At 45.0% G+C, this 22881-nt stretch overlaps 1 protein-coding gene across 8 annotated transcripts in view; it reads left to right on the forward strand.

The window, feature by feature from the left end:
* Nucleotides 1-22881, forward strand: part of LOC116853454 — a 90140-nt gene that overhangs the window by 57252 nt on the left and 10007 nt on the right. For 7 of the 8 annotated variants that reach the window (XM_032834568.1, XM_032834563.1, XM_032834586.1 and 4 more), the window contains 5 exons: nt 10436-10499; nt 16470-16732; nt 19232-19295; nt 21082-21177; nt 22784-22881. In XM_032834568.1, coding sequence (XP_032690459.1) covers nt 10436-10499; nt 16470-16732; nt 19232-19295; nt 21082-21177; nt 22784-22881 — 585 coding nt within the window. Of the gene's footprint in view, nt 1-10435; nt 10500-10562; nt 10854-16469; nt 16733-19231; nt 19296-21081; nt 21178-22783 lie in introns of those variants that run through there. The other variant, XM_032834598.1, reaches the window with a different exon arrangement.

Consider the following 22881-nt stretch of genomic DNA (forward strand, 5'->3'; position numbering starts at 1 on the left):
AGAGAGAGAGAGAGAGAGAGAGAGAGAGAGAGAGAGAGAGAGAGATTGTAATCAAACGCAGGTAGGCTTGGAACATGCATATTAAATTATGTAAATTTTTCCCGAGGTCCTGGATTATTTTATAATCGAGGTGTCTAAAAGTATTCTGCGGGCGATCTAAACGCGTTATTGGCTAGAAATCCGCAGATATAGAACGCATGGGGGAGGGGGTGGACGGAAAGATGATAGGCCTCTCTCCTTTCTCTCAGTAAAGCGGCACGTTGAACTAAGCCAAGTCGAGTTGAGCTGAGCTGAGCTCCTTTCGAAGGGTCGCTCGTCGCACGCGGGGAGAAAAAGAGAGGGTGGCTCGAACGGAACGGGTGGTGAGTCGACCTGAATTCCAACACACGACCCGAGACTCTGTGACGTCATAGAACCGACTTTCCTCACCCCTTCGCGCACCCCGAGGCGTTCAGGGCCGCGACAGCGGCGTAGTCCGTAGCTTCTACCACCCGGATATTAACGATCAGTGCTTGAAATAAATTGAAAGAATCAACGCGCGCACTTTCTTTCGTGCACGATGTGTCCCCCGGGAGAACGAATCATCCTACCTTTTCATCGAGATTTTTTAATTTCCCCTTTTCTTTCTCCACGTGAAGCTTCGTCAATTCGAGAGAATCGACTATGAGGGTTGAGCTGATAGTATCCTCATTTTTTCCATCCCCTTTACGCTGATTAATCATGACTTTGGCGGCGAACGCGCACAGGTGGCGACGAACGTTTCGCCCGGTGTCAGCAGAAAGAGGGTTGTAGCGGAAAGAGGAGGAGGAAGTTGAAAGGGGGTCGAGCATCTCGAAAGGCTCATGGCAATCGCGTTAAGTAGACTGCCATGTCACGAGAGAGCGAAATAAGGTTACAGTCGCGAGATGCTGAGCGACGCGAGCGAGTCTAAGGAAGACGACGCGCTTTAGGGGAAGCAACCCCGCCGCGACTTGACCCTCCCTTTCGCGGCGCGAAGACGTTGCGTCGGCCTGAAGTGCCGGGAGGTCTCCCGCGTCAAGAGCGAAAAATCTCTGAGGATCTCGGGGGTCCTCGAACTTCATACCGCGACGCCAACGACGGATTTTCCCTGATCGATTCGCGGCTTCTCCCCGAAAGACAGTGAGAGGATATCAGGCGATTCAAGCGTTTCCTCGCCGCGTCGGCCGACTTGTTTCGGCGCGAACCAACCGCGATCGCCCTTAATTGGAACGGCCGTTTCGCCAAACTGCCAATCACGCCCGCAAAGTAGCCAATCACCTGGAGCTTCCGGAACGTATATTAGCGCGTTAGAGCGTTGTTATCAAGGTTCGCCGCGCGAAGTCATACACCGAATAATCCCGTCTCTCTCTCACACCTTGCTCTTGTTGCAGCACTCGTAATTGACGTACTCGTCAATTACGAAATTGGTCAGTCAGTTGTTTTCTCGTGGCTGGCCATTCCAAGCTAAGCTGGTTACCGGATTTTTTTTTAGATTTTTTTCTCAGTGCATAACAGCTAATAATTGACACGCAATTACTGATCTCCCTCAGTCACTAACGCAATTAGAAAAACTTGGTTTTCCTTGCGATTATTCACACACGGAAAGAAAAAAGAATAGCTGCGGCAGCAAGAATCTATATGTGGCAGTTAAATCTCGTTGTAACAGATAAATGCTTAAGAATATAGCTGCTAGGCATGATATAGCCATGACACCGGTGTAGCAGTAACGGTTTTGTTGTAGCGGCAAATACATTTTCATCAGACTATGATTAGCTGGAGTCTTTTTTCTCCGTACAGTTTGTTACAAAATCCTCTTTTGGATTTGTAGAATGCAAGAAATTTAACTGCAATATGCCAGGTGCAAGAAAGTATTCATCTTTCTTCTGGAACGTCAATGATTAAAGGGATGTTAATAATTGGCTGTTTTTATCCTACCTTATCTCCCTCGACTCCTTCGTTTTCGCGATATTTCCCGTTGTTCCTCCTTTCGCTAATATGGGATTATGCAGTAAATGATAACAACAACACATTAACCACAGCGTTGTTCGCGCGAGAAAGGATGGCCTCTACCGTAGGAGGAAGCGAAATATTTACCTTGGAAGTTTCGGCTCGATTACGATCCGACTGTGTGTATGTGTGTATTGTCTGAAAGTTTCGGGCTTAGTTGGCTCGTTATTCGCGCGGGTGGGAAATCGCCCCGAGCCCGCGGAAACAATTCGCCGGCGAATTATCACGGCAATGCGGCGAGCAGATTTGTCGCAGAGAATCGCCAATGTGCGACGACGATAACGATAAGTGTCGATGCACGTCTCGTTCCGCCGCGATACAACTGTCGATACACGCTCGTTCTCCCTCGTTCACGCCTCGCACCTGTATAAAGTTGGCTCTCGCGAGCTGTAAATCGCGGCGGGAGAACTGTAAAACGGCTAAGATTAACTCTCGCCGCCGTCGGGGCTTACGAAACCGGAAAGTAGCCATTAAGATCGGCGAAAACGATCCGCAGAAACGGCCACCGCCGTTGAAAACGGTTAATCAGACGTGATTTATCGTTACGGCGTGGCGGCCGATGCAACCGAAACGTAAACCTGCGGCGACGGTGGTGGCGGCGATGGCCTCCCGACTAATTTCGCGCGGGATATCGATTGTTGTCTTTTCGCGAGAGCCAACCGAACCGTGGCGCACGTTATACTCGTTGCGGATTCCGTACACCAGCGTGTTGCTCCCGTCAGCGTCACCGCGAGAATATCAAAGGCGGATTGATATCGGAGTGTGTGCTGCAGTCTCGAGTTGCAAATAGTCGCCGGCTATTACCGAGTCTCTTTGCAGGCTTATTGCTTATAGCCTCTTATCTATGATCTCATAGCCGCGTAGTTGAATAAAAAGTCACGATATAGAGGCGATGAGGATATTTAAGTTGCGTCCACATCTGCGGCCCGATTGATGGGAGCTCGGAAATTTCCCCGCCATTTCAAGTGAACGCACCGATTCCCCAGACACCGGAAGAAAAAGTACCGGGAAAGTAAAAAATGCTCGATAGACACTAATAACATATTTACATAGATCTAGTTTGAATATACAATAAATCGTTGTTTTGATAAAAAGTAGCAGTGTCTCATAAAAAGTATAATAAGGTTATCTTTGTGATAATTATGTTTTCTTGCGTCATCTAAAAACATATTCTTAAACTAATATATTTTTCTAATTTACATTGATGAAAATTATTTTTTTAATACTAAGAACACGGACGTTTCTTCGTTGAATCATATATTTGATATGATTCAACGAAGAAACGTCCGTGTTCTTAGTATTAAAGCAAGTAACTTATCTTTGTTTAACGTTGTGTAATCTCATTTGAAGATTGACATGTCAAAAGTTAAGATGTTTTCCAAAGAATTTTCTTCTTTTCTGTGTATATATTCTATAAATTTATATTTGAAAGCTCGAATATTTATATTTGAAGACTAAAATAGTAAAAATGTCCAGAATTAGGCTTCCATATATTAGTGCTTTTGCTTTACTTAATAATTCCATACTGTTTTCCACTTATTGCCTAAAGAAACAGACGCGCGATAAAATATCCGTTTACATAATCGCCACTGCGCATTGCGCCGCATATTCGTGTACAGGTAAAGCCTTCGGAATCAGCGAAGGCCGTTGTCGTAGTTAGTTAGTTAGTTAGTCAGTCAGTCAGTCAGTCGTACCGATCGAACACCGTACAATTGGATTCGCCCGGGCGACACGTTGGACGTTTTCGCCGAAACTGGCAGTCGACCAAATTTTCATAGATCTTCCTCCAGCAGGCAATGCCTTCGCGACATAGACGACGGCGATGACGACCGCTGTGCGCACAACGTAGACCCGACGATTTATCGTTATTGCTTGCCTACATGCGATTTCGCTATAAGATAGCGACCGTTTCGTTCAAGTTATCGCGGAACGAGACCCCCGCGAACGTTAGAATTACAGTCGCGCGGCTATTAAGCTCGCGCCCGTATTAATAACTCCTCGCTCGGAAAGGCCATCGCATCGGTCTCGAAACACTCAGCCCTGCTGAATGAAATACAGAGAGAGAGAGAGAGAGAGAGAGAGAGAGAGAGAGAGCTCGGTCGGTCCGGAAATTTCGACAGTGCAAACACGCCGAGAGAATCGATCTCTCGGTGTTTACTCGCTAAGGTAAACGCGCTTGCGAGCTTCTCGTTCCCCTCTTTTTCTCCTCGCGCTTTCTCGCGGCTCCGAAAATTCGATTGACCGACGTTAAAACGACGTGGCAGCGATTGCCGCAGGCGGATCGAAGGAACCCGCTCCGGAGAAATGTCACGCCGTGATTACGCGATCGTGCACTATCGCATGTATATCGAGTGACGCGTTGAATTATGTTAGCGAGGCCGCTCTCCGTCAGCCGTTGTACGCAAGCGTGATCCATTACTTGTGATTGCATATAATTAATCGCTGATTTCCGCCGCTCCCAACACGCTCCAAATTTCCCGGGGCTCGGTTTTTACAAACTCCGCCCGGCTAGCTGCACGCGCAAACATTGCCTCTGGCTGTTTACAAGCCTGCGCTATCGTTGTCGCGAAATATATGAATATATATGTAGCGAATTTGCTACTTGACGATGCAGCGACTTAAGGAATAACGTACAGAGTCTCTCTGCGCTTTGATGAGATCAGCTACTCTCTGAGGTACAATCAGTATATTCTTCACTGAAATGTGAAATACTTATAACTAGTAGTGGATGTTTCGTGAGACGCGGTGACACTGGCGTGTAGATTGACGAGTAGAGGCGACGTCCATGTGCGTCGCGAATTTTCGGATACCCTCGATGGAGCCGCGCGAACACCGAGATAACCGGAAACCGCGCACTCGCGCGGATATTTTCACGCTTTCCTCCGCTTTTCCCACGAGCACATCCTAAATATATTCCGCCGCGATCTCAGCCGGAGCGCGATTTTTCGCGGAGGAAAGCGACGGATGCTCCGCGGAAATTGGATCGCGCCCCGTCGAAGATCGAGCGCGATAGAGTAGACTTTTCGCGGCAACGTATGCGCGCAAGTGTGTGAAAATACGCATGTGGATCTGTATGCACGGCGCGAAGAATAGTATATTTTGACTTATCGAGTATTCACACGTCGTGAAAGATTTCGATCGTCTCTCCCGTCTCACGTCATGCATCGACGCCGAGGCCGCCGCCGATGACGCCGACGACGAATCAAGGACAGGTGGGGCTCTCGAGGGTGGCTGAGGAACACTCAGGCTGTCGAGCCGTTTTCCCGAAGCGCGCTATGTACGTACGCCGCGCTTTTACGACGCTCTCGAAAATATGTGTGTGACCCACATCGCGCGCACAGCTTCGGATGTAAAAGTAACGACCGCGATAAATAACGTTTACAAATTGCGATAACGTAGAGAGCTCTCACTCTCTCTCCTCTCTCTCTCTCTCTCTCTCTCTCTCTCTCTCTCTCTCTTTCCTTTTTCTTTTTATGCTTCTTTTTCCGGAAAGTTGCGACCTCGCGGATACTCTTAATAATTCTCCCTCGGATGTTCTGTCGAACGCGATTCGATGCTTTTTCCCCGCTGGAAGTTTCGAGGAGCGGAATCACTTTCGGCGTTTTTTAAGAGTTTTCGACATTTTTGACGTGCCGAGTCCGTCACGATACCTGTCGTCCCGAGTCGCGGAGATGTCGCCGAAGAGGTGAACGTCAAAGTATTTCTCATACCTGTTTACCGCTATTTTCGCTTTAGCGATCGTCAATAACACATTCCGCTTTAAATAAAGTTGGCACGTAAAGTTAGAACGTACAACTTGCCGCGCCGACCAGGGTGTGACCAACTGTTAGGCAATTTAGGCAATTTCGGCTTAAAAAATCGGGACATACATGCACTGAAAAATATATAACTAAGCTTACATATGTCATGTGAGTAGTATGTTGACGAAATGAGCGGTGATACCTAAGTTGGATACTCACGTGTGATTGGTTGAAGGCATACGTGCAAGTATCGGTGATATTACGTATTCACCACCTCCTCCTCTACACTACTTACGTCATGCATGCGCAGATGCTTACTTCTTACATATAATACACACTTTTCGGGGTCCATTTTTTAATACACGAGGGAGTTTGCAGTCTAGTTATACATACAAAAATGAAAAAAAAATTTTTTAAATCTGATTTTTTCTTTAGAGTTCTGGATGGTCCCTCAAGAGCTCTACAAATTATTCTGAACACTCGAAAATTAAAAGCTACAGAATTGTGACGATTTTTCATTTCAAAAATATGAATCTGATTCTCTCACTTTTTCCAATGACGTTTCAATTGCTTTATTCGCCGGAACTATTTCTAAAATCAATTGAGAATTCGAGAACAATGCAGGGAGCAATCAGAACTCTTTCTGTTTGAAAATGCGGGGATGCTAACTTCACATATGCTATAATTATGTGCATGTCTCGCAAAATTCGGGACGATTGGTCGCTCTGGCGTCAACCAGCGCGACCATCGTGCCTTCTGTGCATCCTGCGGTATATCACAATGAGACCACGGAGAGTGATATCGATATCCCCCAGCTCTCAGGTCACGTGCATGCTTTTCGCGTGCGGCGATTTCGAGAATTCCACCGGGCGTTCCGATCGGCTAATTAATGCGCGTGAACGCGGATGCCGGGCGCTCTTGCATTCTCGCCGGCTTCCACTCGGAACGGACGTTGCGCCGCAGCGAAGAGTCCCGACGATAAATACACGGATTTGACGTTGTAGCGTCAGTTCGCACCGCACCGAATCGACGCGAGGAGGCGAGCGGCGTGAACAGCTTCATAAAAGGTTGATCCGCTTATCTCCACACCGTTTCACTTGTATTCGTCTTGCCGCGAGAATGCAATCACTCCTGCCTTTATTTGCATTCGCGCGTAAAATAATGGAACTGCGGGGGTAAGGGAGAAATTGCAGGACCGCGTGCCCCATTTAGTCGCGACAAATCCGAGAGAGCGAAAGCTCCGCCGGACTCGATTCAGAGAATCTTTCTGAAGCAAGAACTCGACGATACGAGTTCTTAGAACGAATTATTTATAATTCTGCTTTGTGAATTAAAGTCACGTCGGGACGAGATGCGCTCTCGAAGTTAACCTCAAGATAAGGATTCGTTATCTGCTTATACTCTTGAGATTTCATTCGCCAACTTGTTCAGAGCGTAACATTAAACAAGACATCTCGCTAGTTAGGGAGAGCTTTTTCAAGTTTTCTCTGCGATAAGGACAGCCACGTCTTCGTCGACGACCGTGGATTTTCCCGCAGGGAAAAAGAGAGAGAGAGAGAGAGAGAGAGGGGAAAGCAAGAAAAAATGCTCGACAGTGTACATAAATTTCATTACTCGAACGCGCGAGCACTCGTGAGAATGTTTTCAAAGATGCGCGTCAAGCAGCTGCTCCGCATAGGGATCCGTATTTTATGCGCGAGGATCAGCCGTTAAAGAGATTTGCTCATCCGGCAACCCTATCGCTCGGCGGCCGCGTAAAGTATCACGTAAATCCGTATTTTTACCGCACGTGTCATTAAACGCGCCCGTCTCAATTCCCGCTTTACATCGGGCGGGCGGTCGGCGCGACGTTTATGGAGGAAAATTTACTCACCTATCTATGATCTATCGATCTGTTTTTGTATTTATTTACTTACTTAAGCCGTCGTCTCTAACTCCATTTATTCATATTACGCTATTTCATTTTGTTTTATTGTGATAAAGTTTCTTATCCCTTGGAAATTTCTATCGACGGAGGACGAGCTTCTAGCAAAATTATCTGCCGTTTTAGTACTTGTATGTCGACGAGGGGATATATACAGATATACATATAAAAGAGTCTTTTCCGCAACGAAAATAAATAAAGTGGCGTAATAAGAACAAATGAAGTTGCAGAAATAAGAAACGGTGGCTTAAACGAATAAATGCGAGAGAATACCGATAAAAAAATGCATAAATAAATAAGCAAATTTCTCTCTATGTTTCGATTAATTCTTACACGATTCATTACCCGTCGTAATTCCTTTTCCAACCATTGTTACCGTATCGTTCCGGTTCTTCTTTATAGTGGCAATTTTCCAAGCTCTTACGTTTCTGGCGGACACATGATTCCGAAACAGCATTTGGAAATTACATGATTACGAAACGGGTCTTAATTTAGAAAAGAGAGAGAGAGAGAGACAGAGAATCACTCTTCGTTCTCGAAGGACAGAGACACGATCTTCTTGGCGGGGTGTAACGAACCCCCGGTCCTCGCTCACGACACTACGACACGAAGTCTCGACAGAAGAGTTGTAGACTTGGTGGTTCTCTACCAGGTCGTGCTTACTCTTCTCCCGGAGCCTTTGCGCAATTCCGTCCTTTCGCTCGAGCATTTTTCCTCATCGGCTTCCTCGCCTCGCCCTCTTCTCCCCCCCATTGTTCTCGTGCCGTCCGTCTTTCCGCACAAGGCACGAAGCAGCTTTTACTCACCGACTCGTTTTCGCCCGTGTTTCTTTCTCTTCTGCCTTTCTTTCTTTCTCTTTCCTTCTCTTCTATCCTTCTCTCTCTCTCTTTTTTCTCTCGAACTATCTCGATGAAACTAATTCCGGGTGCAGTGCGGAAGGGCGCGGGATTGTCTCTCTCCGGTCAGGAAGGAATCGGGTTTCAAAGGGTTTCCTCATTCTTACAAATGCAGGGAGCGTGTGTCCGTTATACACGTCGCCGGGGTAATTTCGCAAAATGAGAGATACCCGCGCTATCATTGCCGCCGACCCGCCAGCGTTCGAAATCCGCCGAGCGGAATACCAATGAGGCCGTCCTTCAGGGAGCGAGAGAGCACGAATAAGATAATCGTCGTGGATGCAAGTACGACGAAGCCGCGGTACGCGCGCGCGCGACAGCGCGATTAAATCGCGCAACGCGCATTAATAATTGACGATAATGCCGGGTGCATTGTCGCTGTTCTCGCGACCTTCTTCCTGTACGCTCGTTTGCGAAACTGTTTCAACATATCTTCTTGATGAAGCGCATCGGTCACAATTGTGAACCATTGTTTTACGGAGCTTGCGTCGTAATCGATTTTGAAAGGAGCCCAAGTGACAGCACAAAGTGCAAATATTGTCCCTTTATTATTCTCTTATCTGATAATATAAGTATATAATGAAAGATACACGCAGAAAAATAATTTGCTGGCCCAGCAAATTTTCTGCTGGTCTGGCAAAATCTTTTAATCGTTATTATAGATTATTATTATAGACAGCAGAAAGATTTGCTAAGAGTACTAATCACTATTTGCTATATAATTTGCTGAATCTACAAATTATTTTGCTATAAGAACCATGATGGATTTATGTAAGCAGTTGCAGTTTTGCTCCGATAGCAAATAAATTTGCTAAGGATACATTATTCTGCATCAGTAGCAAATTAACGTGATTCTTAGGGCAAATACACTCAACAAATATTTTCTATCCTGGCAACGAAATTACTTCTGCTCTGGTAACGAATAATTTGTAAAATTAGTTACGTCAAGTAAATTTTTTCGATGTTACTACGAATATGCAGTAGTAATGACGATTTTGCTAAAAGAGCAAAATTATTTTTCTCCGTATAGTTGCGTTTTTATTTTAATTCTTCGTGTACACACTTATTTTTTCAACCTTCGCATACACACTGGGTGGTTGCCATACATGGTAATTTTCAAACAGCTGTATCTTTTAAAATATTTATGCTAAAATTCTGAATAAATTCATGAATTAACTTAAATGTTTGTAGAAAGTATTTACATACTTTTGATATTAAGATTTAAAAAATTTCATATTAAAAAAATTATTATATTTCGCGATTTAAAAAAAGTGAGTTTTCGCAAAAAAACTTTGTAATTTTTATTAGTTTTTAGTAAAAATTTAGCATTTTATCGTTGAAATGTTTATCTTTAAGGAAAAAATAGTCTCGTAAGTCATCTCTGGAAAAAGTATATTTACAGTTTTATACATACATACATGTACATACATATATACATATGTATATTTACATTTAGCAAATTTGATAGTTGAGCATATCGATGCAAAAATTGAAGATGTATGATAGCTGTGAATTTTAGTTATGGGTGGTAACCACCCAGTATGTATACGAAGGGTTAATTTCGGCTTTGGCTCTTCTCATAACGTGTAGACTTGTGAACAGTGGCTCACCGTGACTTAACGCGCTCTCTCAATTTCATCAGAAAAGTGGTGTTTGAACTGTCTCTCGCGAGCGAGAGTGTACCTTGTTTTTGTTTCTTATATATCGAATGTTCGAACGACCCGCAGTCTCGGATTTTCGAGCTGCGCGCCTCGCACTATCTATCGCGCGCACGCGGGATAGTCTCTCTGTCGCTGGTGGTTAACTATTTACACTGATAATGATAATGAGCTGAGCGAAAGCTAATCGATCGCTTATCGTTGTTGCAGAGGCGGACTGCCGAGATAACAGTGGACAGCGAGGAGCAGAACGTGGTGTTCGTGCGTATCTCCGGTGAGTAAGCCTACGGCTCGTGTCTCGCGACAGGTTTCGCGAGACCACGTCCCGCTGGTGTCCGTCAGTGCTGGTGTTGATCGCGAACGTCGCACGACAAACGCTCGATATCCGTTCTGGTAGTCGTGAACGTCGCCGCGGATTTCGGACTTTTGCGATTTCGCGAGGGAAACTGACGGCGCGGCGCCGTTGAATGTCTCGCGGAAGGTCGTTGAGCGGCACCATCGTCGTCATCGGGATCCATGGATCATCGTCGTCGCGTTCCTCGCTGTCGAGACGCTTGTCGCTCGTCGTCGGGGACGATCACTCAGCCGACGACGTCGGGTCCTTCGACGAGCCGAGCGAGATACCAAGGTAGCGCGACGATGCTTTCGCGGTTCGGTATTTTTCGCGAGGGCGGATGAAGGTCCTTCAATTCGCCTCGTTTCGATGCGGACGAGAGAGAAAGCGGCTGGGACAGATTCAAGTTCGCTAGGAACTCGTCCGCAACGGGGACGACTTCGAGTTCTATCTGGGCTGAGTTATTGGGCGATATTCCGCCGGAAATTCGAGTGCATCTGGTATGCATGAGGAGAACAGCCGTAACTTCGCACCTCGCTTAGAAGTTGACGCGAAGCGGTCGATCACTACACGACGACGGCTTTGTTTTCCTTGAGCCGTTCGTGTTCCGTTGTCGGTCGTGATTCTAAGGGAAATCCTGAGGTCGAGTGTGTTCTGAGCGCGCGAGACCAGTCGGTCCTTCTATGCAGGCGAACGATAAATCGTTGTTAATTAAATCGACGATAGTCAGTCGAGTCTCGTTTCCTTGGAGCAATTAACGAGAGATGTCGAATTGACCACCGAGCAATTCGCGGACGACGAGATGCAACGCGGCGAAATAATAATATGTATCTTTATATTGTCCTATTCGTAATGTATTTACGCTCTGCGAGGAAATCTATTCTTAGCGGAATCCTCTTATACTTTGCCTTCAAGAGGATTCCATTAAAATCAAAAGAAAAATATTCTAACATCCGAAAAAAAAAACTCTAGTTGCGAAGTGCTGTTTCCCATAACCCCGTATTCTAAGAGAAAACTTTTGCCGAAGGAAATACTCCTCTTCCAATGAAGAGGGATAATATTGTGCTTAAGATCTTTTCTCTTTTGGAAGAATTCTTTTGAAGCCGTACACATAAGAGGATCCCGTTAAAGACGAAACTATATTTTTGAGTGCACTACACTGACAGCGAACACTACCGACATGACCAGAGCGATTTTGATTCGCATCTATCCTATTTCCTTCAGTTTTTTATGAGAAAGAACGTGGCGATATTAATTCCTCTGAATGGTCTTTAGTCTTCTCATCAGCGGGCACCAAAGTTAGAAAAAACCCTTATAACTTCATATTATATATATAAATATTTTTCTACCTCTTTTTTAGATATTTTCTCTCACTATAATAAAATAGTATTATAATAAAATAACAATAAATATTTTACATAAAGTAATCACATACGATTCACTGCTCGGAGAAGAGGGTATCCCGCGAGAGTTTATCTCGCGAAGCATGCCTCGGGACACATTGTCGAATGCTAATTAACGACTCGCGCCGATTGATAACGCTTCTCTTTCGTTTCCTCATCGGCGCCCGTCGAATCCGCGCGCGCAAACAAGCCGCGAAAACAGATGGCATCCGCTACGCGGTCCGTCGACAGATAATCCCACGAATTGGAGACTGGGTGCTGCTCCCCGGGGTCGTTGCACCGCGCATCGCAAAGATCGTGATAAGGCGAGCAGGAGGAGGGAATAAACCGCGAGAGGAAACGCACGGCGCTCCCGGCGCGATAACGCGCGCGTTTCATGCAGCCGCCCACGGCCGTCGCGTTTCTTTCGATAGATAACTCGTAATTGGCTCAGGCCTCGAATCGGCGGCATTCGTGCCGGCCGATAACTGGGTTAATTGCGCGCAGACGGGCAACGCGTCCGCGTAATACGCGCAACAATTATCCCGCTGCTCGCCAGTTCGCTCGCTCGCTCGCTCGCTCGTTCGTTCGTTCGTCGCAGTCCGGTTGCCGGAGAAAAGAATGCATAATTTATTCCACCTGCCGCGCGAGATGCTCGCCTTGTATTGTTGCGGAACGCATCACGCGCGATATATGCGTGTGTATGATGTGCAGGCACACACGACACACACACATACACACATATACACATACACGCTGTCGTCGTCGCCGTCCCGACGAGCGCATCAGCACGTCTTCGCAGCAGCACGACTGCAATTTGCGTTGTGCAACGAGAACCCGCGGATAAAGCACGGCATGGCGCGCCGTGCGCGTCCGAGTCGTCGTCGTCGTCGTCGTCGTCGTTCGTCGCTCCGAGTCTTATCGTGCAATTAAATAGGCTATAATGGCCCATAATTGGGACATTGTCAGGCAAATTGGCGCGGGAGAAGCTGCTTTATCTGTTTTCATCGCGTTGTGCGCGTTTATACGTCGCGGTGCCGTGTTCGTCCCGCGATTGAATCACCGCCAAGCGAAATTAATCGTGGATTAATCTCGCGCTCGGATAATTTGTCTCCCCGCGAGTCCCATCGTTCCTCCGCCTTTCCGACCGCGATCACGCTCGTCGTTGTAATCGTTGTCGCACGCAGACTCGTAATTGCGCCACGTAGAAACCGATAAAAAAATCTTACTCACGACAGGAAGTGGATTATAGGAGAAACGCGCGATGATAAGGAGTCCGTGACGCATCTTAAATGAAGCGAGAAGACGCGTTTCCATTGAGGCACCAATGGTATGCTGGACGCATAATTCTAATTCTGGACACTCTGATTGTTTTGCTTCTCTCTCTCTCTCTCTCTCAACTATGAACATCTGAACTTTTAACATAAAATATATGCACGTATTCCATGCTTTAAAAGTTCCAATATTCGTGCTTAAAGGCCAAAAGAATGTCCAGAATTAGGTACGTGCCTAGGTATCGGAACTGTTACCTTATTTCAAGCGATATTTCAGCTCGCAGAAGCAATATCCAATGCGCTTATCGCCCTCGTATTTACCCTCTCGGCAATCGTGTCTCGCAAAGGGCTCATTTCACGTTATCGCCGTCGCGGTCGATGCGCGCGCGAAACAGGGGAAGATAGAGAGAGAAAGAGATCCCACGATCGATTTAAGCTAAATCCGCAAGTACAACGAGCGTTCACATTTAGACACACGACCTTAGGATCCACAATTGGACGGCATTAGACGAATAATAGAACGGCCTCCGATTGTAAATCACGTCCGCGCGCGATTCGCTGCCAAAATCGGCGGCGCATCGTCCTGACCGCGTGGTGCATCTTCATCATGATGCTTCGCCGTGCGCGAGAGGGATCAGTATCTTCGCACTTGTCGCGAAACTCACAGTCGACGTTGCCCCGGTATTCTCGTCCCCCGCGGTGGACATATATATCTATGCGGCGAATGTATTTCTGTATTCTCCTCGAATACACCCCCCGTATTTTCTCCGAGAGTCAGAGAAAAGCGAGAGGCGGAGGGTGAGCGAGTTGAGTCGTCGCGGGCGCGACGACAATGAAATGAAAATCAGTCGCCGGCCTGAAAATAGACTAGTCGGCTAGACGCGAACTCAAATTGAATCGCATGCACGCGCTTCTGCGTGCTGCACGCGGAACAGGTGAATATCGGTGATAATCGTTTCACACGGTTGACCCGTCGTCTCGCTTATGTTATATATATATATATATATAGCCCAGAGGGATGCACACAGAAAAATATCATTCCACTGCGAAAACACTGAGAAAAGCGATTACTCAGTTTACATCTCTTCTCTCGAGCTATGGTTATCTCCAACAAAGAAGATTTTCTTGATATTAGTTCTAGGGATATACTCATCACAAATCTCAGAAAGACTCTCACTGTCACTTAAAAGAAGAATTTAATCTATTACACATTTCCTCCATCGATAATTCTCTCTGCCAAATTATGCCAAGACTTAACTAAACATCCAATCAAATAAATATTTAGAAATTTTTAGATATTTTTTCTGTCAGTGTACAAGAATATTGTAAAACTCCATCAAAAAAACAGTCGATTTGACTCTATCCACTGAGCAAGCTGCATTTGCGTTTTAATTCAATATTTTTGATCGAAATGCTGAATCTACTAGCACTCAGAATATATTTCGAATAAATTGGATGCTCAGGATGAAGTTACGATAGATTTGCGAATATATAAATTTACTTTTGAAGCACTTTTGAAACAGGTAACATTTATTTGAATGCAGTACGTATTTTTCTGTGTATGTGTGTGTATGTATAGAGACACGCGAAGGGGTGCGCGCGATAGCAGAGCGGATATGCATGATATACATATGTATGTCGCATCTACGGACGTCTGTCCGCGGCAATGGCCCCGTTAATGCGTAACTGTTAACATTAGTCACGTAGCTTTAACTTACGCTGGCTCCCCCGGGCTTTCCGCTGAGTTCGCCGCGGCTTTGGTTTTGGACAATGTCGCGTTTTGTTTAACGAAACCGAGTCACGCGCGTCGAATTCGTCAGGTTTCGCAAATTTACGGGCGGCGTTGTTCCAATTAAGTCACGTTGATCAATCTCACATTGGTGCGACACACGGCGCAACTGTATCGACAATCGCGCGTAACGATACCGGGAGCGCAACCTTTCATAGCTGCTTGCACAATTCAGTCCCTGTGGATTCTTTATCTCCAAGATCGAAACGCAATCAGTCACTCTCGCAAAATACACCGAGAGAATATTGCAGTTTCTTCCTTCTCATTCTCTTTTAATTTTATTCTATTTTCCAGTAATGCAGGGATAGACTGTCAAAGTTTGTCTTCCTACACGGAGAAAAATAATTTTGCTCTTTTAGCAAAATTGTCGTTGCTATTCCATATTCGTAGTGACATCAAAAAAATTTAGTTGACGTAACTAATTTTACAAATTATTTGTTATCAGAGCAGAAGTAATTTCGTTGTCAGGATAGAAAAAATTTGTTGAATTTGTAGAAAAAATTTGTTGTATTTGTCCTAAGAATCACGTTAATTTGCTATTGATGCAAAATAACGTATCCTTAGCAAATGTATTTGCTATCGGAGCAAAACTGCAACTGCTTATGTAAATCCATCATGGTTCTTATAGCAAAATAATTTGTAGATTCAGCAAATTATATCTAGCAAATAGTGATTAGTATTCTTAGCAAATCTTTTTGCTGTCCATATAATAACGAAAAGATTTTGCTAGACCAGCAGAAAATTTGCTGGGCCAGCAAATTATTTTTTTCCGTGTTCTCTTTTAATTTTATTTTATGTTCCCAGTAATGCAGGAATAGACTGTCAAAGTTTATCTTCCTAAGGATAAAAGGAAAATTTTGTAACAGCACATTCTAATTCCTAGAATATAAGCGGCTCACAGTCTCTTAAAATGAATCAATATTTCTGATTGAATCGGCGAAAGGGAAGAGTATTTTTATCCATAATCAGTGAATATTCACTGATTCTCTGTAGGGACACGCCCACATTATTGCTCCATCTGATATCTCACGGATTTCGACGAAAGTTAATTTTATAGCGGAAGTGAAATATCCCTGCAAAATCTGTAGTACACAAATTCGTCATACACGAATCCAACACTCTGCGTTTGTTGCGGCTTTCTTCGTGCGATTTGCGCGCAATGATGCTGTCTGCATTTGCAAATTGCGTCGATAATCAAAACACTCGTTAATTAATTATTAACTGATTCTTTCAGCGAGATTTTGCTAATTGCAACGTTATACTCGTGACTGAAGCACCGATTACAAATGTAGCACGCACACATTTCAATGAAAAATACACTGATCGTACTTTCGGAAGTGTGAGAAGTGAAAGGACAATAAATTACTGCACAATGTCGATTTATTCGTCGGTTGAAAAAGATTCTGCAGTAATTTTCACTGCGAAATCCCCGCCATGTACTGACGATATCCACCGTTTACCGTAGATAGCAGCTTATTTCGTAACTCCGGCACATCGGCGGCCACACTGCCGGCGGAGACCCGTGATGGATCCGCGACGGAAGCAGCATTCAGGCGTTTATCGGACGCGGAGCGAGTCCTGCTGGAGAGCCTGGACGTCGGTCGATGCAGGCCCAGGCACACGGGTCGATTCCTGACGATGCACAAGAGACGGCGTAAGAGGCTTACCACGAGATCCTTGAATCAGGAGCCCGGTATCCTGGACGACATCTTCCACGGACTTGTGCAGGTAATTCCCGCGCTCGAGCCGGAGCTTTCCTGACAAACTCGGCGATTCACCCAAGCGGCGTCCAAAAATATTTTTTTCCGCACGGCCGCCCGCGATGCTTCATGCAGTCGTACTGTCCGCTGGAGATTCGGATCTCTCTGGGAAATTCTATCGAGTAGATTCTCTTCCGTCCCGATTGAATCCGCGAAAATTAGCATAACGCCAAGATGTTTCCAAGCTGAAGCCGTCCTTCTTCTCCTCGACGTTTCATAACGGGGAAAATCTCCAACGCTCTCCGACGGCGTGAAAAGTCATCTCGATTTACCTAACGAGTATCCATAGCCGCGCGATTCGATTGCGTAAACGTTGCACTTCACCGCGATTATTTTCTTCTCTCGCAGCGGTACGCGCCTGTGGAAAATAGTCGAGAAAAAAGAAATCCGATGCGCTCGCTAATCTCGAAATATGAGCGGACTTTACTCGGCGGCTTTCGCGTAACGATATCGAGCGCGAATGAGGAACAAGAAACAGATCACTATGGAAGTTTCGAGTCTGTTTACGAAGCGAAAGAGAGGGAGAGAGAAACAGAGGAAAGTGGTCGAAGTTTAATACCGTGTCGCCCATTTCGACTTTATTGAACTTTGAAATTCGCGGAATAAGACCGTATTTCCTCATATTCTCCGAGCCGCAATCGGCCAGTGGAGCTCCTCTACGGTTCCGCAAAACTAATAAATTTATATACATTGCATTCAAAATATCGACTGTGGGAAATACGCGGCGGAGATGCGATCAAGGTAAATAGACTGCTTTTCGAAACGCGAACAGTCGATCGCGAAACTGCCGACGGATCTGGCGACGGTTCCGCGATATACATTTCAATTTTTTCCCCTCCCCTCCGCCCGATTCCATAAACGTTTTGCTCTTCTTTTTTCTATTTCCTTCTTTTTTTCCGAGAACACGCTCGTGTATAAAAATATAAAAATGTCGGGCTATGATATGCAGCCGCGGCAGCAGCACGCGATGTGCATTTTAACGATTTATTGCGTCACCAGTCACGGGGGAGGTGGACGAAGAGGAGGGGGAGGAGGAGGACGAGAGCACATGCACTCGAAAAAAAATTTCAAAGTTCACACAAACGCGCGCGCCGGGGCTCAATCCGAACGCGATTATCCTCCACGTTGCGGCTGAAAACTATTTCGGATTTAACAACCCGCGACACTAACTTTTTCATCGGGAACGAATTCGCGCGATGTCGACGCATCGCGGAGAAAATGTGTTCGGAACTTTTTCCTGTAGTTTCGCCCAGCGGGGAAACATCTCTCCCGGTAGAGATTATTAGGATAAACTCGGATATGATGGCCATACCAGAAAGATGATCATAGGCTATAATTTCTCTAATAATTGCAAAACATTGCGTTTAATTGTGTAATCAGTCACAAAGATAATATAAAAGATATTTATCGTAATGTATGTGCGTACATTTTTCGAAATAGCAAAATTATGAATATTATAATATAATATACTATACTATAATATAATATTATTATAGTATTATAATACTATTATAATACTATAATATAATATTATATTATACTATAATAATATATTATTATATTATATTAATCTATACTATATTTTTATTTTCGACTACTTGTAAAATTTCTCATGTATCCACTAAAACTTGCTGTAACGTCGAATAAATTACAGCTATCGCAATCAACTTTAGATACATAAAGTAGGTATGTAAATTGTAATATAACATGCATTTTTATTTTCATTTTCACTATTTGTTTATAAGTACTATTATAACTGTCTTTCACTCACATTTAAAAGGTAAGTTGGCCCACTATCATTTGAACATTTATAAAACAAAAGTCGTTATATTTCAAAAACTTACTTTCAATATTACCGTAATTAAAGTTTCTTATGTGCAATAATCAATTTTTGATCAAAATTTGGATTTAAAATTTAAGTTTTGTAGAGGTTTCTATTTTATATGTGCATTATATTATTCACAAATAATATATATTAAATATCCTATATTAAAATGAATGTTTAAAAAAATATGTTTTTTAAAAACTTATATTTATGTTTTACTTTATGTTTTAAAAAATTGTTTTTTCAAATTGTTTTTTTCATTATTTTATAAAATGATGGATACAGAATCTTGAATATAAAATATGTATGGATCATCTATTCCTTAATGCTCGTGTTTTAATATTTTTGTAATGAATAATTTCACTGAAATATTTTCCTTTTAACTGTGATACTATTATGTGCTGTAGGCTTCAGTGAAGTAATGTGCCAAACGCTATTAAGAAATAACAATAAGAAATGTATTTTTTTTGCATTTTAAAAAAATATGGCCATCTTATCCGAGTTTACCCTATGCGCTCTCATGCGTTTTCTCTCCCTCTCTCATCGTTGTCGTCGAACACGCGTGCACGTTCCCGATTCTCCCGCCAAATCGAATTACCCGTGCCCAGCTCGACTTACCGTATTTGAATTACCGTGTTGCAGTGCGTATTACAAAGGGCCGGAAACTGGCGATTTAATGCTTTCACGCTGGAAACGGTCACGGGCGGTGAGTATTATTGTCGAAGTCGTTCATTGTATGGAGATTTCGGAGTGTTGTCAATGCGAGACGATCGATCTGTCGGCGACTGTAGGGTGCGCCTCTTAATTCCTCTCGCGCCGATCGAACGCCCGCGGCGTGACGAGACACCTTCGTGGCTCGCGTTCTTCGTGAAGGAAGCGAAGGGAAACGTCCGCGAAGTCAAGCTCTGGTACGCGGCCAACGTTCCGTCGCTCCGCGTTCTGACGTTCGTTTCGTTCGGAAGGGCGACGCTATTTTCACACGCACTCGTCTCGCGAAATGCGCCTCTACGCGAGAGAGAGAGAGAGAGAGAGAGTGTCGAATCGACGGCACGATGCACAGCGCGTATTTACGTCACTGCGAACGCGCCAAAGCGGTAAATCATCGACGGCGCTAATTGCGATTGTCGCTCACTCGAGGCTTCCCTTCAGCCGGCTCTTAACATACTTATATATTGTAGCGGCGGCCACGAACGTCGGCGTATCGTCGAGAGGAATTAACAGACGAGCCGTCGATCTTTTTTCTACGCTGTTGGAGGAAAAACAAAATCGAGTGATTCGAGTCTCTCAGGGTTACGCAAATTCATCTTGCACCGCGGACCAGTTCAATTGAAAATGAAGATCAGGTTCCTCGGATCGACACGGTCTGACGTGAAACTGGGAGTTTCAAAATTGCGCAAACTTTTGCAGCGGAAAGTTGATCTACTGCATACGAAGAGGATCTTACAGTGAACTTTACTGTAGAGAATTTTGTAACTGTGAAACGGCATTCTGCACTGATTTGTTTCATGTGTGTTATTTGTGTTCTCGAATGTGCTATTAAAAAGATCCGCCATGTTTTTAGTGAGTTCACTATCCGCACAGCATTAATGTCTAAAGGGTATCTTAGAGACATCTGAAAGATGTGCTTTGAACGCCTTTCGGATGGCTCCAAGACGTGCTTTGAACATTTATGCCATCTGGATATGATCCTAAGCAAGATAGATCTTACTTGCAGTCTATTTTCATGTGCGTTACTAGGAACATGGTAAAATTGAAGAAGAATTCATATGACAAAAAAACATTCTCTCCGTGTGTACACACAGAAAAATGTCATTCTGCTGCTAAGAAAAGCAATTATTCAATTCACTTTCCTTTTGAGCGATCTCTCTTCAGCAAAGAACCTTTTCTTGATAATAATATCAACGTATAATCATCACAAAGGAGAGCTCATCATCATGCACTCAAAAGAAGGATCTTATTCTCTTTCTAAGATTATTGTATTTTATTCTTTATCGAAGAAAGAGCTGCTTCGTGCAAGTAGGCAGATCGAATTTTTCTCTCGGTCTAATTCTCAATCGAAGCGTCAGGCTTGCCAGGATTCAGAGTGTATTTTGAATAAATCCGTGGCAAACTCATGATAGATTTGCGGACATATTAACGAAATACGAAATACTCGATCTATTCATTTGCTTGAATGCGGTATGTTTTTTTTCTGTGTGTGTAAGTAGTACGAACAATCCGGTGAGAAAGGCGAGATAAATCGAGCGTTAAGACTGACAGTGTGTTGATTCGGTCTCGTGGTCGGACTTAAATTTTAAGCTTGCTTTATACAAACAAGGGCCTTGTTGCCCATTACCATTCTGTCTCGTTACCACTCGGCCGAGGAGTTGTCGCGCCACGACAGTCGCAGGAACATCGGCCGGGTGTCTAATTTAAACGCGTTAATTCATTCGTACACGTACTCGCGGATGTGTCGTCGTCGGCCGTCTTGACGTGTCGCCTCTGATTTGCAGGTCGCTCGCTGCCGGTGCTGTGCGTCCATCTCTTTCACTGGTACGGGCTGCTGCAGCACTTCAACCTGGATGTCGTGACCGTGTGGAAGCTATTCGGTAAGCGTATGCAGAGAATTACGAGAATCGGGATTCTCGGGTCGGGATTGTGTTGTCATCCGTGTTGTCCGGCCGATCGGATCGCGGATGTTGCACGCATAACGGTGGCGGACAAGGCGTGCGTGACAAGCCCGCGCGAGATGAAATTGTGTCAGGCGTCGCGTTGCGACATTTTGCATTTTCGATAGCGATGCGAATGCGATAGCCGGCGCGCTGTCGCAGCGGAATGATTATTCTCCGACGAGGTCGGAGGAGAGGAAGTAGTGCGCGCTGCGCGAATTGCGTACGCAACGATCGATAACGTGACGCAGGTGAAAAAATGCGATAAATGCGGGGTTTTATCTAATTTTAACTTCGCGCACCGTGCTTGCCACTCGTGCTCTCCGCGTACTTAAATAGCGATTTCAGCGGTTTGTCTAGCCGTGTGCGTGCGTGCGCGCATGTGTTTCGCGTCCGCGCGCGCACGTGTGTGTGTGTGTGTGTGTCGTCGATAGGTCTGTCGCGCAAAATGGGGCGCGAGTGAGAGCAGCAACACATGCTTATGCTGCGGCAGATAACGAGCATAGTTAAAAACGAGCGGACATGCTATCAACCTGTCGGTTTATCGGAACTGTCATTTACATTCACGCATACACACATACGCGCGCGCGCGCGCGCGCGCGCGATGATAGTGAAAGTTACGCGTCGCGCTCGCCCTGTACGTGTATGTTGGGGCTCCGCGATGTTTTATTTCTAAAACACCTCGCGCACCGTCGATTTTTCGCGAAACCGCAATTCAACGCGGAAACGTGTCCGCGATGTCGCAAATGACGCGACCGCGAACGGAATTATTCTGCTGGCGGGCATTTGAGCGACTCGTGTGTTTAAATTCGCGCGGTCGTCGCCGCCGGGATATTCAGTTTGACTCACGCACAGCCTTCGTTATTTCTGCAGTAACCGTTATTTTTCTGTCCCACGCGCGGAAGACCTGCGTCGGACACGTGCAGCTTTCGCGACACAAGTGTCGTGTTTCAACAAACGCACTGTTATCTGTTACCGGGCGAGATTTTCTCTCTTTCTTCGCCTTTTTTCTCTTGTTTTTCTCACACCGCACCGTAGTCGCGCGGGTTGGAAGCTATTCGTCGTCATTAAATATTCAAAAGGGGCGAGCCTATAAGAAGAATGGCTCCCTTATGCAATGTTTCGATATTTATAGGCTACGCGGCACTTACTATTTATTTATTCTACCATGAATTTCCATACAATGGAAAATTATGTATCGTCGCGCGTGGTGTTATGTGCGCACGGTATTTTTTTTTCTACAAGTCCCACATTGCTCATTAAAAAATAGGGCTCTTTAATTCGCGACTATTGTCGTCGAAGCGCCGCAGCTGCCACGACGTGGCTTGCCAGGCCGATGTCGGCGAGAAGCAATGACTCGACTCATATCTTTATTTTATCTTTCACAACTTTACATTGCAACGCGTCGTTCAGAAGGAGCGAACGATTTTTCAGATTTCTCCATATATCGATAAGGATGAAGTAGAAGTAAGAAAGCGAGACGATTTGACGAATCGCTCATTTTTTCTTGGTGATCTAATAATTTCTACGATCGCATTAATTGCAGCTTTTATCGAGGAGGGTTATCATAGTACAAATCCTTACCACAACAGTATACACGCAACGGACGTCACTCAGGCGATGCATTGCTTCCTCCAAGAAAAG

The sequence above is a fragment of the Odontomachus brunneus genome, unplaced genomic scaffold (assembly GCF_010583005.1).
Source record: "Odontomachus brunneus isolate Ranch 3 - 2012 unplaced genomic scaffold, Obru_v1 Obru_scaffold_006, whole genome shotgun sequence".
In the NCBI taxonomy this organism is placed as follows: Eukaryota; Metazoa; Arthropoda; class Insecta; order Hymenoptera; family Formicidae; genus Odontomachus; species Odontomachus brunneus.